Source organism: Nylanderia fulva, unplaced genomic scaffold, assembly GCF_048542155.1.
Source record: "Nylanderia fulva isolate GAGA-0341 unplaced genomic scaffold, ASM4854215v1 Scaffold1001, whole genome shotgun sequence".
Lineage (NCBI taxonomy): Eukaryota > Metazoa > Arthropoda > Insecta > Hymenoptera > Formicidae > Nylanderia > Nylanderia fulva.
In genome coordinates, this window is record NW_028189195.1 from 7,754 (window position 1) to 18,384 (window position 10,631).

A 10,631-nucleotide genomic window follows, 5' to 3' on the forward strand; every position below is an offset into this window, starting at 1 on the left:
GGATCAAATGCACCCGTATAATTCGAGCATGATTATATATTATTTGGTAAGGAATTTTATTATTGCGTATTGTAATTTTGGTAATAACGTTGACCGGACGGTCCAAAAAGTCAGGATGGCCGAGCTGTAGGCATTTTTTTGTATAAAGACGTTAACCGACGATGAGATTAGCTGATTTACGTGTTTTGTTTGTCGACCTCGTGCCGGGTACTTATTTATTTGTAATATTTATTATTGAAAGCGTTCTGAGCGATCCTTTGTTTGTCGAGAAAACCGAAAACACAGTTCTGCGCGATGAACGAAGGTAATTCTGATTGGTCCGATGTTTCGGGTAGGGAAGGTTTTAACACCGGGTATAAATATGCCGACTTTTTGGGAATCGAGACAGATCATTGTTGAGAACATCATCTTCGGAGCGTTTATCGAGACACAAGCACGCATTCTCTCACGAACCGGCAGACAATCCTTCATATCGAGGCGGCGGAAGGAAGATAGAGTAGAACCGGGACTTGGACAGCGAAGACGTTTCCGACTCGCAATAAACATATATATATATATATCTTCCGAACCTGACTTCTTTTCCTGAGTCAACTAAATTCATCCGGCCTTCTCCTGCACTCCTACATTTCCATAATCAATAATTAATTGATATATTCGATATTAGATAAAAGATACGCCTACAGAGTATAATAATTTTCTTATGCTAAGTTTAGCTAGCTCAATATTGATAAGTAATCAGTACACAAAATTTGAAAATTATATTTCATATGCCGAAGACCTAATAAAATATTTTATTAAGAATTCAATTAAAATTTATGGACCCGATTTATTTCACACAACATACATAGTCTATTGCATTTAAGTGATTGTGTACGTTTATTTGGTTCACTTGATGAATTCAGTGCTTTTGCATTTGAAAATCATATGCAAAAGTTGAAAAAGTATATCCGTAGACATTCGCAGCAGCTACAACAAGTTGTGTGTAGAGTTAGTGAGGATAATAATTTTTTGCAACCAATACAATTTGTAAATGATAATTCCATAACATTATTGCAGGAACATTTTAATGGTCCATTAATAAATAATTGCACTTCTCCGCAGTACAGGAAACTTAAAACGATTAATTATTGCTTAAATATTTTAAAAGTAGCTGATCGATTTGTCGAATTGACCGATTCAACTATCGTTGAAATACTAAATTTTGCATCATATCAAAATGAAATATTTTTAATAGGTATCAAGTATATTCCTCACAAAGATTTTTATTCAAAACCATGTTTTTCTTCATTATTTGATATTAAAGTTATTATAAAATATAATACTATATTTCAAATGTGGAGATTTGACAAGATCAAAAGAAAATTACTAGTTTTACCATATAATGATCAATATATTGCATATCCTCTACTGCATTTATAATTGTCTTAAATAATTTTATAATAAATAATAATCGATCACATTTTTCAATAGTTAGTTAAACATAAAATATTTGATAATTTTTAATTTAAATATTTGGAAACTTTATACTAGCTAGAAAAGAAAAATAACATACAAGCTAACGAAAAGTTAATTTTATAAGTTATTTTTCTTATTTAATTAGTATAAAGTCTCAAAATATACTTAATTCAGATTTATTATAATATAATAATTAATTGATCAGTTTTGCATTGAATTTTTTATTTTTTTATTAATTTCTTTATTACATATGTATTTTATTTGTTTAAAAAAATATTCCTTTTCTCTAGTCTTTCAATAATTATATTTTAAAAAACCCTCTTGTTAAATTGTGTAAATTTTATAACTAATTTTTTTTCACTGAATTTTATTCGTTGAGATATTTATTCGTTGATAGATAAAAGTTCAGTTTAGATTGAGATCCGAAATTGATTACTATCAGGTTATCAAGTAATTAAATCTGAATACCTGTAGCCCATAAAAATTTTAAAATAAAAAATTAGCATGTTGAGAATAAAAGTAACGAAAAAGATTTCAAAGAAGAGTCAGTTATGATATTTATTTTATTCTTTAAGTGATCTTGATCTATTTGCTAAATCATAGTTTTTCTCAAATGACATATCTCTATTTGTTTATTTCATTGTCTACTAGAGAAGTTTTTAATAATTGAATTTGAGTTTTAGGAATTTTTAAGAATTGATTAATATGTGTATATAGATGACTTGGCTTGTTGTTCGATTCAAAGAGGATGACACTGTTGAGGCAATACCGAAAAAATGGTTTTTGTTAAAAGAATCTGCATGCTATTGGCCACCACAAAATTATGAAACTACAGCTATTAAAGCAGCTATAAAAAATGAATATAGTCCTGATTCAAACTGGATGAAATACGGAGCAATTATTTTAGGCACATATGGTAAATATGTTATTGCTTATATTATATAAAATTGTATAACATTTTTATAAAAAAAATTATTAAATTATTAATATATGTATAAAGAATTATATACACACACACACACACACTGTTATTAATCATGGAATATCTTCTTTTATTTGTAATTATCATAAACTTATAATAATTACATTGTTATTTTGTACCACACATTTATTTAATATGCAATTCTATAATGTACAACAATATGGTAGTTATATTCTTTGTTATTGGATATATAATAAGTAATATTTATTTAGGTGATTTAAAACTTGCTAAAAGAAAGGCAATTAAAGCCCAACGTACAGATGATCTTTCATCACATACGGAGATTTTAACGAAAAAGAATAATAAAATACATAAGCGGGGACAAGGCAAAAGTAAAGGACATAAGGATTACTCAGATACTGATAAATCTTATGAATCGATATCTGATGAAGATAGCAACACATACCCTACATTACCACTTTCTGGCAAGAGACACGGTATAAGATAAATACTTTTCTAGTAAGAATTCATTTTATTTTCAAAAACTAATTTTCCTTATATTTAACAGATAATGATCGCTCTCCAATGGAAAGTCAAAATATTACTAATCGTAAGTATTTTTAAAACTTGAACTTTTATGTAAAATATTTATTATTACATTATTAATCAGATCAATATACTGAAGAAAATACGGCTTAGCAATTTATATATTTAAATACTGCTACCGGCTTTAAAGTGGAATAAATTAATATAGAATTTATTTATTAACACTATTATTTAGATTAATTTATATTAATACTATTATTTAATTAATACTATTATTTATTATTGAAAAAATCAATATTGTTTTAAAATATTAATTTTTTAAATGTATATTATAATTGTTATCTAAAACCAAAATATTTAAATATAAATATATTTAGATAACAATTATAATATACATTTAAAAAATTAATATTTTAAAACAATATTGATTTTTTGAATAATAAATAATAGTATTAATTAAATAATAGTATTAATATAAATTAATCTAAATAATAGTGTTAATAAATAAATTCTATATTAATTTATTCCACTTTATATTTATATTTAAATATTTTGGTTTTAGATAACAATTATAATATACATTTAAAAAATTAATATTTTAAAACAATATTGATTTTTTCAATAATAAATAATAGTATTACTTAAATAATAGTATTAATATAAATTAATCTAAATAATAATGTTAATAAATAAATTCTATATTAATTTATTCCACTTTAAAGCCGGTAGCACATGGGTACATTCAATGCGGAGCGGAAAAGTCGTCAACATATACATACGAGTATATTCCTATGGTAGATAAGCTACGACAGGCCCAGCGTAGTCCGCTGTAGCATACTATCATAGGAATACATATGTTGAAATTTTTTCTGCTCTGCATTGAATTCACCAACGTATTATCGGCCTTAATATAACAAGTTTGTTGTTATACAACAATTCTGTTAAATAAGCATTATTAATTAAATTGATAATATTTTCTTGTTATTTTAAGATAACTTCAAGCAAACTACAGATAGCGTTCACGTAAATGCTGGTAAATAATTATTTTTATTCTTTATATGTTTTGTATTTTTTAAATATTCCTTTTTGTATAATATTTTAATATCCAATATAACTTAACTTTCAGAATTTTCAGAATTCAGAAAACAACTTCTTAAAGAAGTTCATCTGATTAATCTTAAATTAAATGATCTTATGGATAACGTGAATATACTTGTAAAAAAAGCCCGATATGCTGATGAGCCAGAACTAAATGATGACACTAATACGGCTGTTATGACTTTAATACAATCGTTTCCAGTCGTTACAGAGCAGGAATTAATGTCGATGGAAGAATGGCTATCGAGTTCAGCTGATAACATACATGCACTGGTGTGTACTTAATTATATTATTATATATTATTTAGATTATATTTTACATGATGAAAATTATTTTCTAATAAAGAACTTTTTTATTTTGTGAATTTTATATTTTAGAGTCGACAACTGCGTTTAATTGGAGGCACAGATCTTCCCCATGTAATCAAAGCCATTATGTCGAGAGCAATTTTAAATGAAGTTAGAATGCTATATTCCTGGGAGGGAGCTCGGCAAAAAAAAGCTTTTAAATCGCTAAAGTTCGTCCAAGTGATCATTGGTAAAATATATTATTTTATATACTCTACATCAAAACCATTTTAAGCATATACATATACGCTTGAATCAAGTTTCATCGTAACATAACTGTGTTGCGTAATCAAATAATATTTAAATAGAAAAATTTGAATTTGAATTTAATTTTGTTACATTACTTTGTCGCTTTCATTTTTTTATTCACAATTTTTTTATTTAATATCTGTAATATATATGTATTATATGATGATGTTACGCATTAAAGTTCGCAGATCTGTTCACACCGGTTATGTTGCACAGTTACGTTATGTAATGCTCATATGCGTGCGTAACTTTTATATTTACTAAATGATTTTAGGTGTTGTTCGACTGAACTCCAAGACAAAATCTGCAACAGAATCGGATATCATAGAAGTAATAAAAAATTGGCTAGTTAGAAGTAAAGAACGCAGTAACAAGTTTCAATCAAAAAAGAAAACGGAAAACACTGTGTGTCAAACAGATTCCGTTTGTGAAACAGGCTCTGCTTGTGAAACAGGCTCCGTTTGTGAAACAGGCTCCGTTTCTGAGAAAGACCTTATTCAAGATTAAGATAATTATATGTATAACTTGCCGTTATATATATATAATTATTTGTTTTACATTTATTACAAATTAAAAGTAAAATTTTAAGGTTTTAAATACTATTAATTTGATTGTTCTGCTACTATATATATTATTTGCATTTATTATTTTTGTTTTTTTTATTTAGTGCACATTTATCAAAATTGCTTTTTGTTTTTATTTTAAAATTGAGTTCTTTTTATTTTAAAACTTTAAAACACAACAACGGTTGAAACAACAGTTTTTAATTGTATAGAATATATTATATATGTATGTATTAGAAATAACTTCATTGGATATCTGTACTATACATACATAATATGACATTTAAAATGTTTTTCGAAAATTATAATAAAAAATAAATGCTAAAAAATTATATTAATATACAAAAATATATGTATACAGTGAATATGTTTATTACATCCACTGTTTATATGTACATACATTTTCGTATATCCATATAATTTCTTTAGCATTTATTTTTTATGATATTCGAAAAACATTTTGTACGTCATATTATGTATATAGTACACGGATATCCAATGTCGAATAAAATTAGCTGGAATCTTGATATAATATATATATATATATATATATATATGTACAATTAAAGGTAGATAATTAAAGTATTAGTTTAAAAATTTGTCACATTTTTATAATAAAATACTAAATACAAAATGATCAAAACCTATATATGGCTGTATATTTGAATCTTTTTGAACCTCTCAAATAATATATACATATAATATATGAAAATGTATATACATTAAATGTACATATAGATATATATATTGGATATACGTAGTACATGCATATGATGGACAGTATACGTTCTTTCGATATACATAGTACATGTATGTGCGAGGTACAGTATACGTTCTTTGGATGTACATAATACATGCATGTGATGTACAATATACGTTCTTTGGATATATATAATACATACATGTGATGTACAATACACGTTCTTTGGATACACATAGAATATGCTAAAAGTGCGACGATATGGATATACAAAAATGTATGTTCCATGTATGTACATTGGATGTACAAATGGATGTATAATAGATCTACCTGAGACCTACGGTGCATTGCTTTTGAACATCTATACGATCTGCAATGGACATCTTTCAGATGTGTTATGATATACACAGGATATCCAGAATCCATTTCCGTATATTCTATGTACATCTAGGGGATCTTTTGTGCTGACTGGGCATCTATTTATTTCGGGCTTACTTCTGTCAGTTATACATTGTTCATCAAAACAATGGTTAATTTTGTCGGGGGTTTGCTGTAAATATGATTTATTGTATTAATCTGGTATGTAAACATATATATTTTTGTAAATCTATAATTATTTGTATGATTAAGCGCATTAAGAGTATATTTATATGTATATAATTGTTTATAGATTACTTGAAAAGGGCTGCAATGACAGCCGAAACGTTGTAAATTAAACTAATTATTTAAAATAAATTATTGCCAGTCTGGTCGACTTTAAAATTGGAGGAGAGTTTTTCATTATTTATTACTGGCGACTCTTAAGGATTATCATTTATTTATTTATTAGTCTATAGTTATTTATTTATAAAGTTTGTAATTAAGAATTCTTAATAAAAATATTACTTTAATTTAGTAAAATAAAATTAAAATTAAAAACTTATTAATATTTATTTGTTTCTAAGTATCTTTTTTCCTTGATTTTTTCCAGGAAAGACAAATATTTTTTTTTCTTTAAATTATTTCTAAGGATTCTTTTTCTAGAAGAAAACATCAATTTTTAAAGTAAATAACTAAAAAAAATTAAAAATATTTTGTTTACAAAGAAATTTTGGAGCACCTTGTAGAAAATGATATAATTTTGTAAGTTACAGCTTATTAATAATTATAACATTGATCATAACTATAGAATTAAATTTACACACACAAATACATACGCACGCATATACATACATGTGTACATACTCACGCAAATCACACATGTACACACACACGCACACACTAACATATGCACATACTTTACCTATACTACATACACATTATACACATGTATACATTATATACTTATTGATAATAATATTAAAATTTTAGTAATAATTTATGATCATAAATTTTAACCAATTTAGATATTTTATTCTTAATTAACAAAATATTTCAAAATTTTATTAATACAATTAATTTATTTTATAAAATAACAGGTTATAGCAGTTCAACATTTTAAATCAGATCAACCGAAAACCAAAAGAAATGGTAGAAACGCATCTTTATAATTTTATTATGAACAACAGTGAAATTATCATTCAAATTGCTGCCTGGAATGATTGAGCTTTTAAATATACATAATAACTTAAACAAAAGTAAGATATTTATATAATATTATAATAAAACATTTATAAATTAAAATAAATATTACATTAAAAACATTTATGTAATTATTTGTTATATTAATTAAAATCAATTATTAAATTTAAATTATTAATACAAAGTTTACCACTATTTATTGTGCCTATTAGCATTTATAAAATAATACTCTATGTAACAAAAAAAGCCGCGCCTAATTTCTTATTATAAATATTTTTAGAAATAAAGAATATAACGTAAAATTTGGACAAACATAATGTAAATATATAGGTATAGAGAAACTGTGTCATTATTTTCATTATTTTAATATATTAATGTGGAATAATATTATTAATTAAATTCTATATTATTAATTTTATTAATTACAATTAAAGTTATTCATATTTATTGTTTTTAACTTTCTATTGTTTTTCAAGGAAAAACAAATATTTCTTTTTTCATCGTTTCTAAGGAAAAAAAAAGACGCTAGCAAAAAACCGTAGAGCATTTCTTGTGTGTATCGACTCCAAGACGGTTGTGTAGTACATTCATTTTCTTTTTAACGTAAGTATTTGTTGTGTATATTTTCTCACTTGGGGTTTTATCGGAGCTATCGCTAGTTCTCTTGTGGACTGCGTCGATAGGCAAGGATAGATAGCAGGAACTAGTCCTCTTATTCTAAGTAAGAATACGTAATTTTTATTCTTCGGATCACAAATGTTCTTCTCGGGTTTACCGGACGGCTCGTCGTACCAGACTCGCCATTCCGTGCCGCATCGCTCCCTAATTCGGCGCTTCGCCCTTGTGGACGCAATAACAAAACTGTCGATGTACACAATTACAGAGAGCTCTCAGTATAGCGTATATCGAAGGCCGCGCGGGGGATCACGGAAATTAATTTTTTCCCAAACATACCCCTCGGGTTGAATCGGCCAAGGGATTCAAATGACAGTCAGGGGTAAAATCCTTACACATTGAACTGCAATCATTGGAGACAACCTGCAGAATTATTAGATTACGCTGAACGTCCGGAACTTACGCGAGGCAAGTTTACAGCGTTTAACAATAGGTCTACAAAAGTAAGCAGAACGCGGTCTTGCCCTCGAGCAATTCGACACCCGGCGCATCCTTGTCAGGCTTACCATTCGATGATTCTCGCCCAAGTTCCGCATCCGCAGGGATGGTAAATAGGATTTTAGTTTTCAGAACAATATCGTTTATGCGAAATTCGATCAGATCGGATTTGCACATTTACAAAAACGCTGCTGCCAGGTGTTCAAGTAGTCAAGACTCCACCAATTTCCAAAATGCTCGTATTTCGCAACGCATAATTGGCCCTCGATCGAGTCGTGCTCGGGAGATATGTAGGACGCTCGGACTTCGGAATCGATTTAATGGACGCTACCATTAAAAAATGCCCCTGGTGTGAGAGCATGCAAGAATTTACATCGTCATGAAGTGCGGCGATGGGCGCGAATTTCAAAACATGCTGTCGATTGTTTACAAAAAGCGTGGTGAACTCTTCGGACGTAGGTGTGCAGGAACCAGTATAGTCGCAATGGTGATTAAACACTCTGAACACCTGCCTACCACATGCCCCAAACATGAGGGGAGAAGGCGGAATGAAATGCATGAACTGGCTTTGACGCGAACTTCGCCTGAGATCTACGTCGGCTTGAGTCTGTCGGATCGCTGTAACAAGTTCGCGATCGCGCCTTGATAGGTAGTCAGCGGTGTCGGGAATAAAAGATCGGATGGAATGCCAACGCCGCGCCATACGAACCGTTCGAAGAGCGAGAAACGCAGACGTGGATAATCATGAACGAGCTCTACGTGTATAGCTCGTGTAGCGAGACAAACAAATCGCGAGATGTATGTTTTGTCGACTTCCGTCCGCTGGCCGGAAGAGTCTCGAATTGCGAAGGGGCCGGCGTAATCAAGTCCGTATGGCAAAATGGACGGGACGGGATTACTCTAAATGTAGGAAGTCGGCCATAAATTTGTACCGACGGTTATGGCGCGATGCCCGAAGTAATGTCACGCAATTGCGGATACAACCTTTTACCATGCTCGCGCCCCCCCCAGAATCCCCCCCCCCCCCCCCCCATTATTGTTCTCGCAACGTGCGAAGCATAACTGTACACCGCCGTGAAGTGTATTCCTTATGAATTTGATCGATTAATGAGCTTAGGAAAGGTAATGGCTTTGGAAAGTAGAATCGGAAATTTCCGATATAGGAAAGGTCAGACAGTTGAAGTCGACCACCCACGCGTAGGATACCGGAGGATCCAGGAACGGAATCGGAGAATGGTGGAGCATCGGAACTGGTAAACCTCGACTTGGCTTTGAAAGCGGACGATTTCTTTTGAAAAGTATTACGTTTGCATCTGTGTAATACCAGAATCTGTGCGCGGTTTTTATTTCATCGACTTGCAAAATAGAGAGGACCTGAGCAACATCTGGGACTCTCGTTCGAAACTGAACGAAGGACGTATGCGTGGACCCGTAGTAGCGTGGCCACGTGGAGTATGATGAAGGATCAAAAAGTTCCGCTGCGATTTGAATGATGCGAGTGGGACTGCATTTGCGATTTCAATTCGGAATCATTCTTCGGGCAACTCTATCGTAGATTGACCTGGCCAATTATCCTCGTTAAATTTCAGCCATTGCCGGGCCGTTCCACCAGGAACTGGAAGAGTTAGCTGGCTGGGATTAATTAGGCCGCGCGATGCGCAAATCTGGGGATTATCTTCTGTTGCCATGAGCCATGTCGCCGAGGAAGCTTGTTTAATTAGAAGACACTTCTGTTAGCTACAAAATACTTTTAAATATGATCGAGCCTTTTGAACCTGCTAATACGAGTGTCGAGTCACTCCAGCAAAACACCGGAATGTTGCAATTTCATAGCGTCAATAGTTAAACGAAACAGGCGTGTACAGTGAGCCGCCCAGATGAGCTCGAGTCGTGGAATCGAAATCGTTTTAATCGGAAGCAACCTTGGTTTTTGATAGAAAGTCGACAAGATATCGCCAGAATTTGGTGGACACTTTTGTGAATAGACTACCGCTTGGCATAGGCATTAGATGAAAGCCGTGCAAAAAGTGTAAATGAAGCAGGAATGTACGCTCGAAGCCTAACCACGAGGAACTTG

At 30.6% G+C, this 10,631-nt stretch overlaps 1 protein-coding gene across 1 annotated transcript; it reads left to right on the forward strand.

Moving 5' to 3' along the window:
* Window positions 1-2,048: 2,048 nt before the first annotated feature.
* Window positions 2,049-5,149, forward strand: LOC114933835 (uncharacterized). Its single transcript, XM_029306411.2, has 7 exons — window positions 2,049-2,371; window positions 2,650-2,874; window positions 2,946-2,987; window positions 3,915-3,956; window positions 4,050-4,294; window positions 4,400-4,559; window positions 4,893-5,149. The coding sequence occupies exons 1-7, from the start codon at window positions 2,173-2,175 to the stop codon at window positions 5,123-5,125; spliced, it is 1,146 nt and encodes a 381-aa protein (XP_029162244.2). The 5' UTR covers window positions 2,049-2,172; the 3' UTR covers window positions 5,126-5,149.
* Window positions 5,150-10,631: the final 5,482 nt, after the last annotated feature.